The 17,027-nt window shown below is 47.3% G+C and overlaps 1 protein-coding gene across 2 annotated transcripts in view; it reads right to left on the reverse strand.

Annotated features, from left to right (window-relative positions):
• Positions 1 to 3,033: 3,033 nt before the first annotated feature.
• NMNAT2 (nicotinamide nucleotide adenylyltransferase 2) overlaps positions 3,034 to 17,027 on the reverse strand; it is a 113,153-nt gene continuing 99,159 nt past the window's right edge. Inside the window, exons 9-12 of one of the 2 annotated variants that reach the window (XR_009551577.1) lie at positions 9,799 to 9,900; positions 9,615 to 9,682; positions 7,786 to 7,920; positions 3,034 to 7,324 (exon numbers count right to left, since the gene is read on the reverse strand). Coding sequence is in view for 1 of the 2 variants with exons in the window: in XM_007523820.3 (XP_007523882.1) it covers positions 7,222 to 7,324; positions 9,615 to 9,682; positions 9,799 to 9,900 (273 nt within the window). In the remaining variant the exon portion in view is untranslated. The remainder of the gene's footprint in view (positions 7,325 to 7,785; positions 7,921 to 9,614; positions 9,683 to 9,798; positions 9,901 to 17,027) is intronic. The other variant, XM_007523820.3, reaches the window with a different exon arrangement.

Genomic DNA, 17,027 nt, shown 5'->3' on the forward strand with positions numbered 1-17,027 from the left:
AGGACAAGTCTCAAGGACCAGGAATATGTTTACCATGCTTTCTTTGAGTGTTTTGTATGGTCATGGGAATGTTATAGATTCTTGCAGTGATTCAATTCTTCTTCTTTTTTAAATTATCTATATATATTTATTAGAGACAATAAGAAATGGAGATGGGGGAGATACAGAGAGAGACAGAGAGACACCTTCAGTCCTGCTTCACCACTTGCAAAGCTTTCCCCTTGCAGGTGGGGACCGGAGGGTCGAACCTAGATCCTTAAGTATTGTAGCATGTGCACTCAACCAGGTGCGCCACCACCCGGCCCCGTGGTTCAAATTTTCCATTCAGAAAGTGCAGATTAGAATTTCTCTCTGCTTTATTTATACTGGAAACATCTAAGGAAATTCTAAGATCTGAGGTTTACCTGTGGGACCAGAAATGTACATGTATGCTGATTCATATTTAATCTATGTGTATTTTATACGTTTGTGTAAGCCAGCATGTTAAGCTGATGCTTATACTCAGTTTCAAGCTAGCACTCATTATTGTGACCTATCAGACAAAGTCAAATGTTGTTTTACTTTGTGGCCAAAATAGCCAATATAAAATCTAAGTAATTTATAAGACATATCAGGCATACTTATAATATGCCACCATTTTTGGGGGTACACACAAAGCTAGCTAATCTCAATTTAAATAACAAATTATAGTGAAATCCAAAATAATTTTAAAAAACAATCCAATAAACAAGTGTTTGAGCTTCAAGTGAGCTGGTCTAATAGGGGATTTATATATATATATATATATATATATTGTTTGTTTGTTTTTGCGCCTCCAGGGTTATTGCTGGGGCTCAGTGCCACTACTCCTGGAGGCCATTTTTCTCCTTTTCGTTGCTCTTGTTGTCTATAGTTGTGGTTATTGTTGTTGGATAGGACAGAGAGAAATGGAGAGAGGAAGGGAAGACAGAAAGGGGGAGAAAAAGCTAGACACCTGCAGACCTGTTTTACCGCTTGTGAAGTGACCCCACTGCAGGTAGGGAAACAGGGGCTCGAACCAGGATCCTTCCGCCGGTCCTTGCGCTTTGTGCCATGTGTGCTTGACCTGCTGCACTACTGCCTGGCCCTTATTTATTTATTTGTTTGTTTGTTTGTTTATTCATTCCTTTTATTGCCCTTCTTGCTTTTTATTGTTGTTGTAGTTGTTATTATTGTTGTTATTGATGTCATTGTTGTTGGATAGAACAGAGAGAAATGGAGAGAGGAGGGGAAGACAGAGACAGGGAGAGAAAGATGCCTGTAGACCTGCTTCACTGCTTGTGAAGTAACTCCCCTGCAGGTGGGGAGCCAGGGGCTTGAACTGGGATCCTTAGGCCTGTCCTTGCACTTTGTGCCACGTGTGCTTAACTTGCTGTTACCACCTGATTCCCTAATAGGGAATTTCTATCTCACTTTCTGAATCACCATATAGACCTAAACCAAAACACCAATATACAATGCGTGGCTTAGATAAAAATTAAATAAGAGAGGGGATGGGATATAGAACTCTGGTGATGGTGAATGTGTGGAATTTTACCCCTCTTATTGTATGGTTTTGTCAATATTTTCTAATTTTTATCTTATAAATTTAAAAAAATGAAATAAGAGGGGCTGGGTGGCACACTGGGTTAAAAACCCACACGTTATAATGTGCAAGGACCTGGGTTCTAGCCCCCACTCCCCACCTGCAGGGGGAAAGCTTTGCAAGTGATGAAGCAGTGCTGCAGATGTCTCTCTTTCTATCACCCCCTTCCCTCTCAATTTCTGGCTGTCTCTATCCAATAAATAAATAAAGATAATTTTAAAAATTTAAATAAAATAAAAATGAAATAAGAATTAATAGTCACAACAACAGGATTGAACAACCAAATTATTCATTTTTGACTTGCTTGCATTCTAAAACAAAGGTGAGATTAATAATTTCTGCTTGATTTAAGAACTTGCATGGCTGAAAAAACAAGCTGAGTTTTAGATTTTCACAGAGAACCAATCTCATTAAAGGGCCATTGCTAACCCACAGCAGATTATACAGATTAGGTGGGAGCTAAGCTTTTATTTGTAAACTGAGAAAATACAAGTGCATGGGCAGTAGTAGATAGCATAATGGTTATGCAAAAAGACTCTCATGCCTGAGGTTCCAAAGTCCCAGGTTCAATCCCCCACACCACCATAAATCAGAGCTGAGCAGTGCTCTGGTTAAAAAAAAAGAAAAGAAAAAGGGGAGTCGGGAGGTAGCACAGTGGGTTAAGTGCACATGGCATGAAGCACAAGGACCAGGGTAAGGAGGATCCCGGTTCGAGCTCCTGGCTCCCCACCTGCAGGGGAGCCCCTTCACAGGCGGTGAAGCAGGTCTGCAGGTGTCTGTCTTCTCTCCCCCTCTCTGTCTTCCCCTCCTCTCTCCATTTCTCTGTCATATCCAACAACAACGACATCAACAACAATAATAACTACAACAATAAAACAACAAGGGCAATAATGAGGAATAAATAAATAAATATTTTTTTAAAAAAGCAAATACAAGTGCAGTTTACGCATGTACAGATTATTCCTCCTATTTCTGAGCTTTGGGTTTGGCTGCACTACATGGGAAGTGGAATCAGCTGAACCACAGAAAAATCTCCTGATGCAAGAACATTGGTTTGGTTTGGTTTATTGTGGCTAGGGTTATCACTGGGGGTCAGCACCTGCTTGAGGAATCTATTGGTCCCCCCTTTCCCCCTTTTTTCTTTTTGATAGAGACAGAAATTGAAAGAGAAGGGGAGATAGTGAGGGAGAAACAGAGACATCTGCAGCACTGCTTCACTACTTGGGAAGTTCCCCTTCCTCCAGGTGGGGACCAGAGACTTGAACCCTTGTATGTGTGCATGGTAAAGTATGTACTCTACTGGGTACACCAACACCTGGGCCCAACATTTGTTTGGTAATAACTGTTAGTTCCTGGAGAGTTAGACTGCCCAGAAAAAAAATGTTTATTTCTGCAACTCACAGAAAAGATTCTAGGCCAAGACATGAGACTCTAGTAGCATTGTTTTATTTATTAACATAATTGAAACATTTTGCTGATAAAACTTTCAGCCAGTGACTAGTCTAGCAACAAAACTGTACTCAAAATATTTCACTGTGAAATGGTGTTGCAACTTGAATGTAGTTCCTATTAATGATTTCCAGAAAGCAAATCTTACACTCCAAATAGCAGATTCAGTAAGTAAAAAGTGATTAAATTTAAAAAAGAAAAGAAAAGCTTCCCCCTCCCCATGCCAGTCCTTGAGACTGCTGGGATCAAGCTGGGTTCTAGGTCCTGAACTAAAAAGGAGGAAAGTGGAACTCATTTCTAACTAATCAGACCAACCAATAGGACACTCCAGCTTGCACATCGAAGAAACCAGGTGAAGAGCTGAGTTCACTGGGTGCTAACTGCGTAAGTCTGATACAACCGCTTCATCATCAGTCTAGTCTTCAGGCGTCCTAGTGGATGAGCTACAGAGTGGGCCCGTTTCCATCCTTCCGTCTCACTCGTCATCCTTCCTGCGGTAGCCTTAGGAGAGATTCTGAGCTTTTTCAGAGTCTGCTGATTGTTGTTTGCATGACTCTCTTGAATAAAATATATCAACATGTCCCCTAAAGCGTGTGTGTGTGTGTGTGTGTGTGTGTGTGTGTGTGTGTGTCTTTTGGGGAAAGTACTGTTGAGCTGTTAAAATACAAGTCGTTTCTCCCTGTAATTCTCTGCCATTCTGCTATAGGTTGATGATCGAATCTCACTTTGTATTTCACTAGAACATCAAGCTCCTTTGTTCTTTCCCAGAAGCTGGAGTGTAAGTGTTGGGGGAAGCTTGGCCAAACTGAGACAGGAATGGCGTCTCTAGAAGCTCTAGCTCTGGGTTTCAGGCACTTCAGTAAGAGTCTGTTCTCCCCTGTTTCTATGTACATTCAAGGAAAATGAAAGCCAAAAGGCCCCAGAGGCTGTCTAGGGTTGGGGTGGGGTGGCAAAGGAGGAACCCACTAGCAGCATAGACTCTCCCTAAAGGGCTATACCTTAGGAGAGAGTCACTGACGCAAAAGCTCCCCCACCTGCCTGTTCTCATTCATCTCAGTCACTTCCAGAAGCACAGGAGGGAAGTCAGGCAGTGAGGCTCAGGACAGGCCTTACTCACACTCTGAACTGCACCAGCCTCCAGCTGGCCTTTGTGAAAAGGAGGGGAAGTCTGGACCTAGCTGTCATCGGCTGGCACCTGAGGCCACTTCAAGTTCTGAATCATCTATGGGTGCTGGCCTTGCCTGCGTCACAGCCACACTGTGCTGCCCTGGAATGCAAGGGGCTCTGACCTCCCCAGTCAGCAGAGTGAAGAGTGGGGCAGGGTGCAGAAGGGGCACTTCCAGCTCAGAAGGGATCCGCTCTCCCTCTGTGAAAGGATGGCTTTCCTCACACAAGCCCTGGGATTTACCAAGAGCAGATCTGTCTCATTTCTCTCCTAGAAATCTGCCTTTTCCATCACCCTTTTTCTCCCTCGCTCTTCTCCCTCTCCCCCATCTCTCGCCCCCTGCACCAGGCCGGCCCAACTCCCACTCCTGTCCAGCTGAGTAAGAGTGGACCAGAGACAGAAGATAACTGGCCTTCCTTAGCTCTGCTTGTGTAAATCCTCAAACTCTCTAGCTGTAAACTTCACATCCTTGGAAACACTGTCTTCCCCCAGGAAGTCCCATTTTCCTTTGTTCAGTTCCTGGCTTGTGACTGCATAGCTCAGCCAGACAAAGGCTCCTCTGTCTGTCTGGCCCTCTCCAGCAATAATGTCATCTGGAGCACCCTCTGGGTCTTGCTTCTTCCACAAAGCAACTCTTTCTCGGATTCAGAGGGTCACTTTCTGGGGGGTTCCTGCAAACTGCTGAGATCTCTTAGTTTTCAAGGGAAACCTAGCTCTAGCCCCCTTCCCTCCCCTCTTTCCCCCTATACAGAACCAGCACACAAGATAACCATGTGTGGGGCTTCATTTAAAAGAAAGATGTCAGGTAGAAATAAAAAAGAGTAGAAGCCCCAAATCATCTTGGGGAACTGGAGGAAGGACCAGGTGGGGTGGACACCTACAGAGAATCAGAGAATCAGCACCCTCTGTCTAGCCTCTAAACTTGTGGTGTGACCTTGGACCTGCCACTTACTTATTTAATCCCGTGAATTTCTGCACTCTCCTCCTTTAAAGGAGAACAGTGGATTAACTAATCTCTCTCCATCTCTAGGGCTTTACCACACTGGGCTGAATTTTCCAGACAGAAAGAATAAGATAAAGAGGCAGAGAGACGGGGGGGGGGGGGAGATATTATGGCACCAAAACTTCCTTTAGTGCTGTGGGGGCCAGGTTTGAGCCTGGGTCCTGCACATGGTAATCCAATGCACTATCCAGGTAGGTATTTTGCTGGTTGGACCAATTCAATAGATGATCCTGTGATCCTTAGTTAAGCACTGAGCACGCCCAAATAGGATCTTCCTTCCCTCCTCTGGAGATCACTTCCGTAATCCAAGATAAAGGATGCCCCTCCACCCCCTGCACACTCACTACCTTTCTTCCTCACTTTTCTGTTGAGTAAGTTCCTTTTCTGGGAGGTTAGTGAACAAAGCCACAGATGTAAAGTGTGAGTTGAAGAATGTGACTGTTTGGGCCAGACCTCATGGCTGGCCCCTCCTGGGCCACAGCTTGCACCAGATTTTGGTAAAAGTACCCTGCTGCTGGGGGACCATTCCTGAGACAACCAGAAACCCGAGAACTGCATGCAGATGAGAAACATGGTGCACGAGAGAAGGATTAATGCCCTCCTAGCTCCTGGCAAGGCACAGCCTCCACCAGGGAACAGAGCCCAGCAAAACCATTGGAGGCAGCAAAGACAAGTGAGAATTTAGGCAGGAAAGGGAGGAGAGAGGAGTTGCTCTAGGCACCCCACCACAAGATCTCTGTTCTGTGACTGTCCTGCTGGACAACTTTCTGCAGGCGAGGGCTTTTAGCAGAAGAGGTGACCAGGCCCAAACACAAGGCCACACACTGCTCCCCAAGAAGGAAGTGACATCAGACACTGCCTGTGCTACTTGGCCAGAGGGGCTGAGAGTCAGCTCTTCCCACCAGACTACCACACTGCTTCCTCCCGCGTCAGCCGACTAGATCATGACAGATACCTGCCTGGCCAAAGAGCAACCAGTGGTTCCAGTGAGCAAGATCTCAAGGACTGAGTGAATTCTTGGTGTGTTTTATTTAAGAAATAACTGCATGATTCATATTTGGCCTTGAGTATGTGATTATCCTCAGGTGAGACTCAACAGCGTAGAGAACCCTGCTCTGTCCCCCCACCATTAGCTACAGTCCAGTAAATGCAGATGCCTCCAGGAAATGTGACTGGATCATCTGTTTTCTTACCTGTCCAGGGCATTCTTCTGAGACTAAAAAAAAAAAAAAAAAAATGGACTCACATTCTTCTAAGAAGCCCCTTGCTTCCAAGGTTTCAGAATTTCAGTCCCACTCTTGACCCTAGACTGCTGCTGCTTTGGGCAGTGTGGAGCAGGCTCGGCCTTCTTTCCTGAGGGTGGCCCCCACCCAGGAGGGTTGAGACTGGCTCCAGTTGCCCATCCAAGGGAAGTAACATCACACACATCGGCAAGACTACACACACCAAAAACTATGGACACTGATATCATCCATATACTATGAGTGAACATCATTACCAAAGACTAAAAATAATTAAAAATGGAGAGAGAGAAAGAGAGAGAGAGAAGGAGAGAGAGAGATAACAAGAAACAAAGAAAAGTAGCCCTTTGTGGTAAAGGGCATGCTGGGAAGGCGAGAGCCAGAGCAGCCTCCCCAGAGCATGCTGGGAGGATGGGCACCAGAGCTGCTCTCTAGAGCATGCTGGGAGATGGACACCGGCACAGCTCCAAGGACTGCACTTCCTCCGACTGCCACCCTGACGCTCACCCACCCCTTGACCCGGAGCCGTAGAGGAAAATTTGTTCAGAGACAATTGCAGAAGAGGGGGTGTGCCATGGTTCTCTGCAGGTACCCCCCACACCCAGGGGGGTTTCGAGTCAGTGAGAAGAGAGGGAGAACAGTTGAGATGATGAAGTGGAGAGACAGCGAGGCAGGAGAGAAACGAGGGCGCTGACAAAGACTGGAGGGGCCAGTGTGTTGTTGGAGGATGAAGGGAGCGTGGAGCCTGGAGGTATGGCAGTTAGCCTGACGCGTTGATGTAGAGCTGACTTTTGAGGATGTAGTCGATGACAGGCTGTGACAGGTAGTCCACCACGTGGCCATCCCCATGCTGCAGGGCCAGCCTGCAGAGGAGAGAAGGGGTGAGAGGCAGGCACCTTCCATATCCTCCGGGGGGACCCAGGGACCAGCTGTGGCTGAGGCCTAGGATATGTCCCAGCCTGGAAACACTCCCACAGGCCCATGGCTCCACCATCCTTCTTGGTGTCTGTGGGCGAGTTGTCTGAACCCATCTGTTCCTCTGAGGCCTCCTCTGTCTAATGAGGGCAGTGTCAGGACCTGGCTCAGTCAGCTGACAAACAGGTTAAATGAGCCAATGAGCACAACACTTAGAAGGGTACCTGTAGCTGGCGCAAAGCAGTCTGGCTTCCCTCCACTCTTTTCACACCTCTGTGTCTCCCTGCACCCAGTGCTCCTGAGAATGAGCTCTAAAAGAGGGGGGTTCTTATGACTAGAGACTTCTCTTCCTTCCCACAGGAGCCCCACTGAGAAGGAGGCCCCCTGCCAAGCCCTGACTGGTACCCACTTTGGTTTCTGCAGCTTTGATCTGGCCCTGGCCTGGGAGTCAGATCACAGCCTCAGGGGAGTCAGGTCCAAGGAGTTACTGGCAAAAATTCACATGCTCCTCCAGAATCGACTCTCAGAGGCATCCAGGCTTGTCCTGGGAGGGATAGCCAGCTCACTGCCCTTTCCACACACATGTCCTTGGGGACCCAGCAATCAGGCCAGGTCCCTAAGGCCCTTCTCCCTTGCTGACAGGGGCATCTCAGAATAGGAGTTTGCAAAGGCCAATCTGAAGGTCATCAGAATCACCCTAGAAGCAGATCCCTGTGTCCGAGCTCCAAAAGCCAGACTGAAGGGGACAAGGTGCTTCGTGTGTGACTTCCATGACAATTCCATTTGCAGCGTGCTTGGAATCATAACCTCATCCTACTATTCTCTGGCCACTGTCACCCAACTCCTGCCCTCCCACACACTGAAGCCACTCTTCCAGATGCTGCACTGCCGCCTTCCATGCAAGAGGCTTGGAAGTTCTGAAAGCGCCAGGCTGCTCAGATTTCTCTGGAATGCCTACACAGGCCTCTCTACCTTTGCACTGTCTCCTCCCTCAGTCCCAGGGCCACCACAGCAGGTGGCTGCTCACCCTCCTTCACATGGCCCCCATAGCCCCCTCCTCTTCTTGCTGACTCCCTGTGCACCCAGACACACCCTCACTTTCGCTTACACATGCACCCCCATGGCTGCCAGTAGGAACACAAATCCAGGCTTCTCTCTGTATCATCTGCCCAGCACCCTGGAGGAGGCTGCTTAGCAGGCTCTAAGTTTCCAGTCTCTCCTGTTTAGAAACATCTGAGTTTTAACTCCATGCTCCCAATTCCTGGCCTCCCTGGAAAGATAGTATGGTCTCTTCGGTCAGTGCAACCAACGAGGGTAATGTGAGCACCTTTGGGTTGCCTTCTGAAACACAAAACTCCTTGCTATGGGCCCTCCCTGACTCTGTGCCCCAGGCTGGGAACAGTCACTGCAACTTCCCAGAATCCAGGAAGAGAGGCTCCAAAGTGAAAAGGTTATGCGAGTGCTTGGGGGACAGTATAATGATTATAAAATAGACTTTCCTGGGTTCAATCCCTAGCACCACAGTAAGCCAGAGCTGAGCAGTGTTCTGGTTACAAAAAAAAAAAAAAAAAAGACATGGGTCTGTCCCACTGATCCCAGCAGAGCAATGTTCTGATTCTCTCTCACACTTAAAAAAAGGGTGGGGGGGAGGCTTTAAAATAAAACTATTAGGTCTTTTTCTTAGAGCTACTTACTTGACCTATCCTATCCCCTTTACAGAATATTCCATAAGCACCTACAACTAAAGACTCCCAAACTAGGGGCCCCTCTGCCCCTCTGAAATCAGCTGGCACGTGTGAACAGCCTGAGCCCCACTGAAGAGTAAATGATGAGGTCTGGGAGGGGGCGTGGTGGCGGAAAGGAGGACTTGCATGTGTGAGGCTCTGAGTTTGAGGCCCAGGATCAGCCATGGCTGAGTGAAGCTCTGGTTCTCTCTTTCATTAATAAACACATCTTCATAAAAAAATAAAAAAATCATTTAAAGTAGATGGGAGGGGGGAGACATTAGAGTCCAGGTGGTTCATATCTGAGGCCCCTGGTTCAATCCACAGCTCCTTATATTCCAGAACTGAGTGGCGCTCTGGTCTCTATATCTCATTCTAGATCTCTCACAAAAATAAGTCTTAAAATAATTGAAATTATTTGAAATAAATGACTAGTAAATGAGGTGTGCACAGAAGTACGAGACACAGTAAACAGACTCGCCTGCCCAGTGCTCTAGCCACTTGTCCAACGTACCTGCTCTTGGTTGAGCTGACCACAGACATGGGATGGTTGATGTCATCCTTCACCACCATGATGTTGTTCTGGGGACAGAGCAGAAAGTGTTGGTAGAAGGTCACTCCCGCAGCCATCTGTGCCCTCAGCCCTCTATCCCGCCCTCAGGTTCACAAAGCTACCCCAGCAGGGAGAGGGGGCTCACTTTGTATTTGCGGAGTATTGAGGAATGGTTCATGATTCGGTCTGTGTCAGCCGCGTCCCGGGGCACCACCACGATCCCGAAGTCCCCTACAATCACTTCCATCTGAAGAGACACAGAGAGGGGCCAGGAAGATAGCTCAGTGTTAGAGCATAGCACTCACGTGTCCGTGGCCTCAGGTTAGGTCCCTGGTACCACCATATGCCTCAACAATGCCCTGGTGTCTCTCTTTCTCTCTGTTGGTCTCATTTGCTATCATAAAAATAAATGATATTTTAAGAAAGCAACAGAGAAAGAGAGCTCTTTGGTGAGACCATGATGGCAAAGCCCTCCTGAGTGTCTACTCTCTGTGTGGAGCCATCTCAGATGCCTGCTGAGTCCTCAACAGCAAAGAGCAATGTGGACAGCACTGTTCTTAGGTGGTAGCGCAGGTCCTCTGCACAGCTCAACCTCCCTGGGATTCTGAGAGGGGAAGCCACTCCTGGGGTCACTTGTCCAAAGACTGTGGAGAGGCTGGGGCTGTGTGTGCTGCCAGTGACAGGAGGAGGAGGCGGCGGCGTGAACTTCTAGGTCACCACTCACAAACTCTGATACACAGATGCTGGCTGACATGAGTCAAGAAAAGTGGTTTCCACTTTTAGAAAAACTGGTATTTATGGGGCTGGGTGGTGGTATACGTGACTGACACATTACCATGCACAAGGACCTGGGTTGGTCCTCATCTGCAAAAGGGGAAGCTTCATGACTGGTGAAGCAGGTCTGCAGATACCTCACTTTATTTCTTCCTCTCTATCTTCCCCTCCCCTCTCAATTTCTCTTTGTCCTATGAAGGAATGGAAGAAAGTGAGAAAGAAGGAAGAAATAAAGAGAGAGAGAGAGAGAGAGAGAGAGAGGGAGAAATGGAAGGAAGGAAGGAAGGGAGAGAGAGAGAGAGAGAGAAAGAAAGAAAGAAAGAAAGGAAGGAAGGAAGGAAGGAAGAAGGAGTCGGGCAGTAGCGCAGCGGGTTAAGTGCACGTGGTGAAAAAGCTCAAGGACTGGCTCAAGGATCCCGGTTCGAGCCCCCGGCTCCCCACCTACAGAGGAGTCACTTCACAGACGGTGAGGCAGGTCTGCAGGTGTCTATCTTTCTCTCCCTCTCTCTGTCTTCCCCTCCTCGCTCCATTTTTCTGTGTCCTATCTAAAAATGACATAAATAACAATAACTACAACAACAATAAAAAACAACAAGGGCAACAAAAGGGAAAATACATAAGTATAAAAAAGAAAGAAAGAAAGAAAGAAAGAGAGAGAGAAAAGAGGGAAAAAATGGCTGCATGGAGTGGATTCATCATGCAGGCACAAAGCCCCAGCAATAACCCTGTTGGCAATAAATAATAATAATAATAACTTTATTTTAAGACTGGTATTTTTTTCCTCTTCTTGATTACAGGTGAAATACATGCAATACATAAAAATCCCCCAGAAAACCCAGACAGAGCAGTAGCATCTTCCTGTGTTTCTGTCTAGAATTTCCCTCTCTGCAGATAAATGGGTAGGTCCACAATGGGGTTAGACTACAAAATTCATCATTTTTTCTGTGTGCTGTGAGTATCTTCTCATGTCATTAAAAGTTATTATTTGAAAATGGGAGTTCCAACAAATTGTGTATTTTGTTTTCTGTACTATGCAATACACCGAATCCTATAGTATAGGTTACAAATACATCAACCCAATTCTATATCATAGAAGGGGAATAGTGACTTGTGGATTCTTCTTGGTTACACAGCGTCCTCTGTTGCCATACCACTTCTCATGTGGTGCTAGGGGTTGAGCCCGCCCTGCACATAGGGCAAAGCATGCATCCTATCTGCTGAGCTATCTCTCTGGCCCTTAAAAAATTCTATATTACATTCTACCAAAGATCTTAACACATCAAAGATGCCACATTTCTGGCTGTTTCCCTATGATAGGAAATAAAATCACAAGCTCAAAGGCTACAAGTGGGGCCTACTTCATGCTCCTGAGACATATTAGCAAGCTGTCCTCTGGAAACGTGCGCCTTTTTTTATGTCAGAGTTCTAAAACTTGGATCTGGCCACCTGCTCCTTAGATCTTGCCAGTTAAGGGCCCTGAGTGGAGGGAAGGAGGTGGGGGAGGCAGGTGGCGTCTAGGCAGAACATCTCATGGAGCAAGACTTGCTCAGGGCACAGGGGACCCAGGATATTCCCATGAGTTCTCTAAAGAAGCGCCAGTCCCACCTCCCCAAGCAGGTCTCACAGATCACTTCAAAACAGTCTTCTTCTCCATCGGGATTTCTGCACCTACAGAATTCCACATCTAAATCTGACTCATCAGTGAGTGTGTGAGTACACATGTGCTCCTGGGAGTTCCCACCTACCTGAACCCCCTTTCCCCACACTGCTCATGACTGGAGCTAAGGTTGCAAGTGACGTCTGATGTCAGAATAAAAACTCAGCAGAAAGTGCCCTGGGAGGGGGGGCTGTGGCGAGCAGGTAGAGGTGATTGGAGACCGCCAGTGTCCCCACTGAATCGTACCCAGTGAAGAACACGGAGTGCTGCATCTATGCTGCACCCAAAGGTGGGATTCAGAGTAGACAGACTGGCACTGAGCTCTAATCTACCCCAGAAACGGCGGGTGGAGAGCCAGCTCCTCCCGCCACCCACTTAGTACTCTGAGTCGGGACCCACTACTCAGAAGATAGTCTACAGCTCTGTCTCTTTGACTTGGCTGCATCTTAGAATGCCCCCACCCCCATCCTGGGGAAAATTTCAAAATCCCAAAACCCAGTTCACACCCAAGATCAATTCAATCAGAATCACTGGAAATGGGGCCCAGTACTTTTTTTTTTCTTTCAATTCCCCCAGGTGATTCCAATATGCAGCCCAGTTGGAGAACCAACTAAGCACTAGTTTAAAATTCCAAGGGAGTAACTGAGGGAGAGAGTACACAGCAGGTAGAGCATAGGACTTGCATGCAGAGGTTCCTGGGTTCAATCCCTGGCACTGAATATGCCTGAGTGATGATGCTCTTCATCACCTGCTACACAGATGTTTCGAACTAACTGGTATGGATCACATAACATTGGTTCTGCACTCAGTTTGATTCTGAGAACTCGATGGATGTTTCCCATAGGGTCTGTGAACTTGCAGGGCTATTTATTTATGTAGTGCTGGAGATCAGAGCCAGGGTCTCACACATGCACATCACCACTAAGCCACTTCTCCTGGTCCAACTTGTTTTCCTTTTAGAGTGAGAGAGCTAGAGAAAGACAGAGAGAGCAAGGCACTGCTCCATTCTCCATGGAGTTTTACTTGTTGCTCCCATGTGGGGCCAGGGATCAAGCTATCACACATGCAAGGCTGGTTCTCTACTCCCCTGGTTCAGTCCCCTCCCTGGCCCTCATGGCGCTATTTAAAGTGAGAGCTCCTGTCTCGAGCATGAAAATGGTCGCTCAGAAGGGTAGCCACGCAGGTGCCATCAGTGCAGCTGCTGCCGCCATCAGGAACTATCGATAGGAGCACACAGTCAGGAAAGGTGCCAGGCTGCTGGCAGGAGGGGTGGGTGGGTGAACAGATAGAGACTCTACTATTTGAGACCTTTTCTTTTCCCAGAAACTGTAGACCTTTGTTATTCCTTTGACCAGTCCCTAGGACTTGATTGTCTTGCTGGTTTGTGTGTGTGTATATGTGTGTGTATTGGAGGTGATGCCAAGACCTAGAGCTGGTGAAGTGTGCTCTTGAACCCCAAGGTACCACTCTCCCTCTACGGAGACCCTGGGGCCTCACACGTGCAAGTCACACATGCCCACTCACTCACCTACGCAGTCACATCCCAATGCATGTCCAGAAATTCCTTTTTCTGGTGGTGTTGGTAATTGAACCCAGGGCTTCATACATGTAAAATGTGTGCTCTGCCACTGAGGTACAACTCCAGCCCTCTGATCCATTTTATTTATTTATTTTTAAAATTGCTACCAGGGTTATTACTGGGGCTCAATGTCTGCATGACAAATTCCCTACTCCTGGTGTCCTCCCCCCCCCCCTTTTTATATAAATACAGAAATTAGGAGGGAAGGGGGAGATAGAGGAAAGAGAAAGACACCCTGCTTCACCTCTCATGAAGCTTTCTGCCTGCAGATGGGCAGCAGGGGCTTAAACCTGGGTCCTTGTACATGTTATCTCAACAAGGTGCACTACTGGCTGCCCGACCCCATATTTAGGACTCCCATTACAGTGACTTGAAACTGCCCTTGAAGAGATTTTAACTTTAAAATGACATTCTCCTTGTTTCTCCAGGCTAGTGGGGCTCAGAGCTCAGTTTGTTATTCAATGTCACCCTCTGGAGGCCAGATATTTGTGTGCTGAACAGTCATGAAAAGGGACAAGCTTCCAGAAGCCATAGCGGAGATGTCATCATTCAAGAAACCTGCACCCCTGTGTGGCCAGGGATGGAGGTAGGGGAGTCATTCAACTAGTAAAGCATTTGCCTTTCTTGCAGGAGGTGGTACAATCCCTGGTTCCCTGTGTCCCAAAGCAGTGCTCTGAATTCTGCCTCATGTGAAATTCTCTTTCTTTCATATGTAATAAATACTATATATATATTTAAAGAAGCCTAAACCCTTGTTCTGGCCCCTGCTCCTCTCCAGAGGGAAAGGCCAGGCAGTGATAAGATAGGACTACATTTCAAGAACAGCTCTCTCTGGCTGCAGAGATATGATTGACCCATCAGAGGGGTTTCCCAGAGCAGATTCTCCCCACTCCCACTTCCAATTTGGCTGCAGGCCTGGGAAGGAAAGCATGGAATTCCAGACTCAAGTCAAAAGCTTGATAACCCAGCTAAGAGGGCCTTTCACACAAGAATCAGAATCCCCCACCCACACCCACTGTAGGAGTTAGGCCTTTGTCCCCAAGCCTGCGATTTCAACTGTGGTTCTACCCATGTGTGTGTGTGGGGGGGGGGGGGTCTAATTCTGGAGTGGGCAGGTCCATCTGGCCTCTTGGTTTGGGTTGGACTGTCTGATAAAAACCATCTGAGTCTGACAAACCAAATGCTTGTCATTGTTGCATTTGTCCTTGGGGCCCTGGGATTTCTTCTACAGTGGCGAGTGCCCCAGGCTCTTCCTTTGTTTATTTTCTTGGGTTCTTTTCCCATGGCTGGTGGATGCAGGAAGCCCTTAGACCTTGGCTAGTTGGCTGGAAGAGTGTGGATAGTAGCAAGTCAGAATAACCCGGTGGGATGGTGGGCTTTGGGACATGAAGAAATAAAAGAAGAACAAGAAGAGGAGGAGGGAGGAGAAGCAGCAGCAATTTCCTCAAGGGCCCCTCATCCAACGCTCAAGATTCCACCTTTAGATTTTCATTCCTTTCAGTTAAACATTGACCCTTGCTCATTTGAAATGCAAATACCACTTGAGCATGACTAACACATTTAATCATTAAACTTAATGCTTTTGTTGCTTGCCCAAAATCCTCTCAAAGAGCAACCTTGTAGTTCACCCAGCCAGAATCATCTCCTTCCCACCGTGCAGCCAACTGATCCACCATTGTTACAGCCTCCCCTTTACCCCGCCCCCAAGCCTTCCCTTTCCACCTAATGAGCTCAATGCTGCCATCACTCAAAGCCCGCTGAAGTGCCACCTTGTCCCTGCTGTGAATGCTGAGAATCAGCCCTGTCTGGCGAGGGGTAAAGAACTTGGGCCTAGTGCCTAACTCTGCTCTCTAGTTTAGTAGGCTTAGCCATGTCACCACCCACATGAGCCCCAGTCTCCAGCTCCTGAAGTGGAGAGCCCACTGCTCAGGACTGTGTTAGGGCTAAGTGAGATAATTCGTGAGTCATGATGAAAATACTTCTTCTCTCTCCCTCACTCAAAGTCAAGGAGCAACAGCCAGGAACTTGGTTTATGTTGCTTCCCTGGTTCCTCTATACCTAGAATACCATCATGTATATGGTAGGTACTTGACACACATTTTTAAATAAATGAAAGAAAAGCGGTTGTTTCAAAAGAAGGAGGAGGTGAAGGAGAAGAAGGAGAAGAAGAAGAGGAAAGGGGGAAGAGATAGCAGACCAAAGTGGGAGTCATTTACGCCAAAACTCCATGCCTATTCTAACTGCAGTTTCAGACTCTCCCCAAGTAGAGAATCAAACTAAGTCTGGGGTTTCTCTGTCAGTCCCAGGATGGTTATTTGCGTGATCTGCTCTCAGCCTAGGGGAAGGCAGCTCTGCTAGAATTAATCCTTTTCTTCCTTTGCTAACAACTTTGTCCCACCTCCTCATGATTATAAAAGCCTTCCATTCTGTACACATACACACACACACACACACACACACACACACACACACACACACACACACACCTGTAGAGACTGTCTCCTTGTTAGCTGGAATACTGCCTGATTCATAAGTCACTTAATAAAGTCATTAGATCTTTCCAACTAACTCAGTTGACCTAACATAGCCAGCATTTGCTGAGTGCTTACTAGGATTCTTCTGAATTGTTTTTCCAAGATGCATTTGATGTCGTATGAGAGAGAGTTTCACAGGGCACCGCACTGGTATATGAAATTCTGAGCATATAAGCCTCAGGCTTGCAAGTCAAGTGCTCACCCTGGGCATTGATATCAGCTGAAAGATGGATGGAAGAAGTGATGCTTGAATGAGAATCAGTCTTGCAGACTGCTTCCCTGTATAATACGATGAACAAGGCACAGGCAGTGTAAGATCCCTAGACAATGGGCTGGCTGTGCTTGGAGCAGGGGAGTTTAAAAGATTCCTGTTTCACCAATATCTGTGACTGACCCTTATGACACTGGCTTTGATTTCCCACAAACCCCAGAACCTGCCTGGACAAGAGTCTAGGCTGGTGTCACAGGATAACAAAGCAAGATGAGGCCCTGGGGAGATAAGTTCTCTAAGAAAGCACCAGGGAATGGGATGGGCTCTAGGCCAGGTCCAGTTCAGGAAACTGACATTTGATGTCCCTCTGGAACTAAGCAAAATGCCAAGTGCAGACCCACAGCAGCCCTTTGTGCTCCAACCAAAGAAACTTGCTGAATATGAATGGACATCCTGGCATACAAGGGGAAGGGATGTGTCAGAGGTTAGAGAAGGTCAGGACCGACTGTGGGCTAGTGGATCTTTGTGTAAAAACGGAAATGCCCAAGAGATGTGCTTGGGTGGGCGTGGAACTGTCCCTTTAGTTGTGTAATGAGATTTCTGGAAGATGAGCAAAAGA

This window comes from Erinaceus europaeus, chromosome 9 (assembly GCF_950295315.1).
Source record: "Erinaceus europaeus chromosome 9, mEriEur2.1, whole genome shotgun sequence".
NCBI classification, from domain to species: Eukaryota; Metazoa; Chordata; class Mammalia; order Eulipotyphla; family Erinaceidae; genus Erinaceus; species Erinaceus europaeus.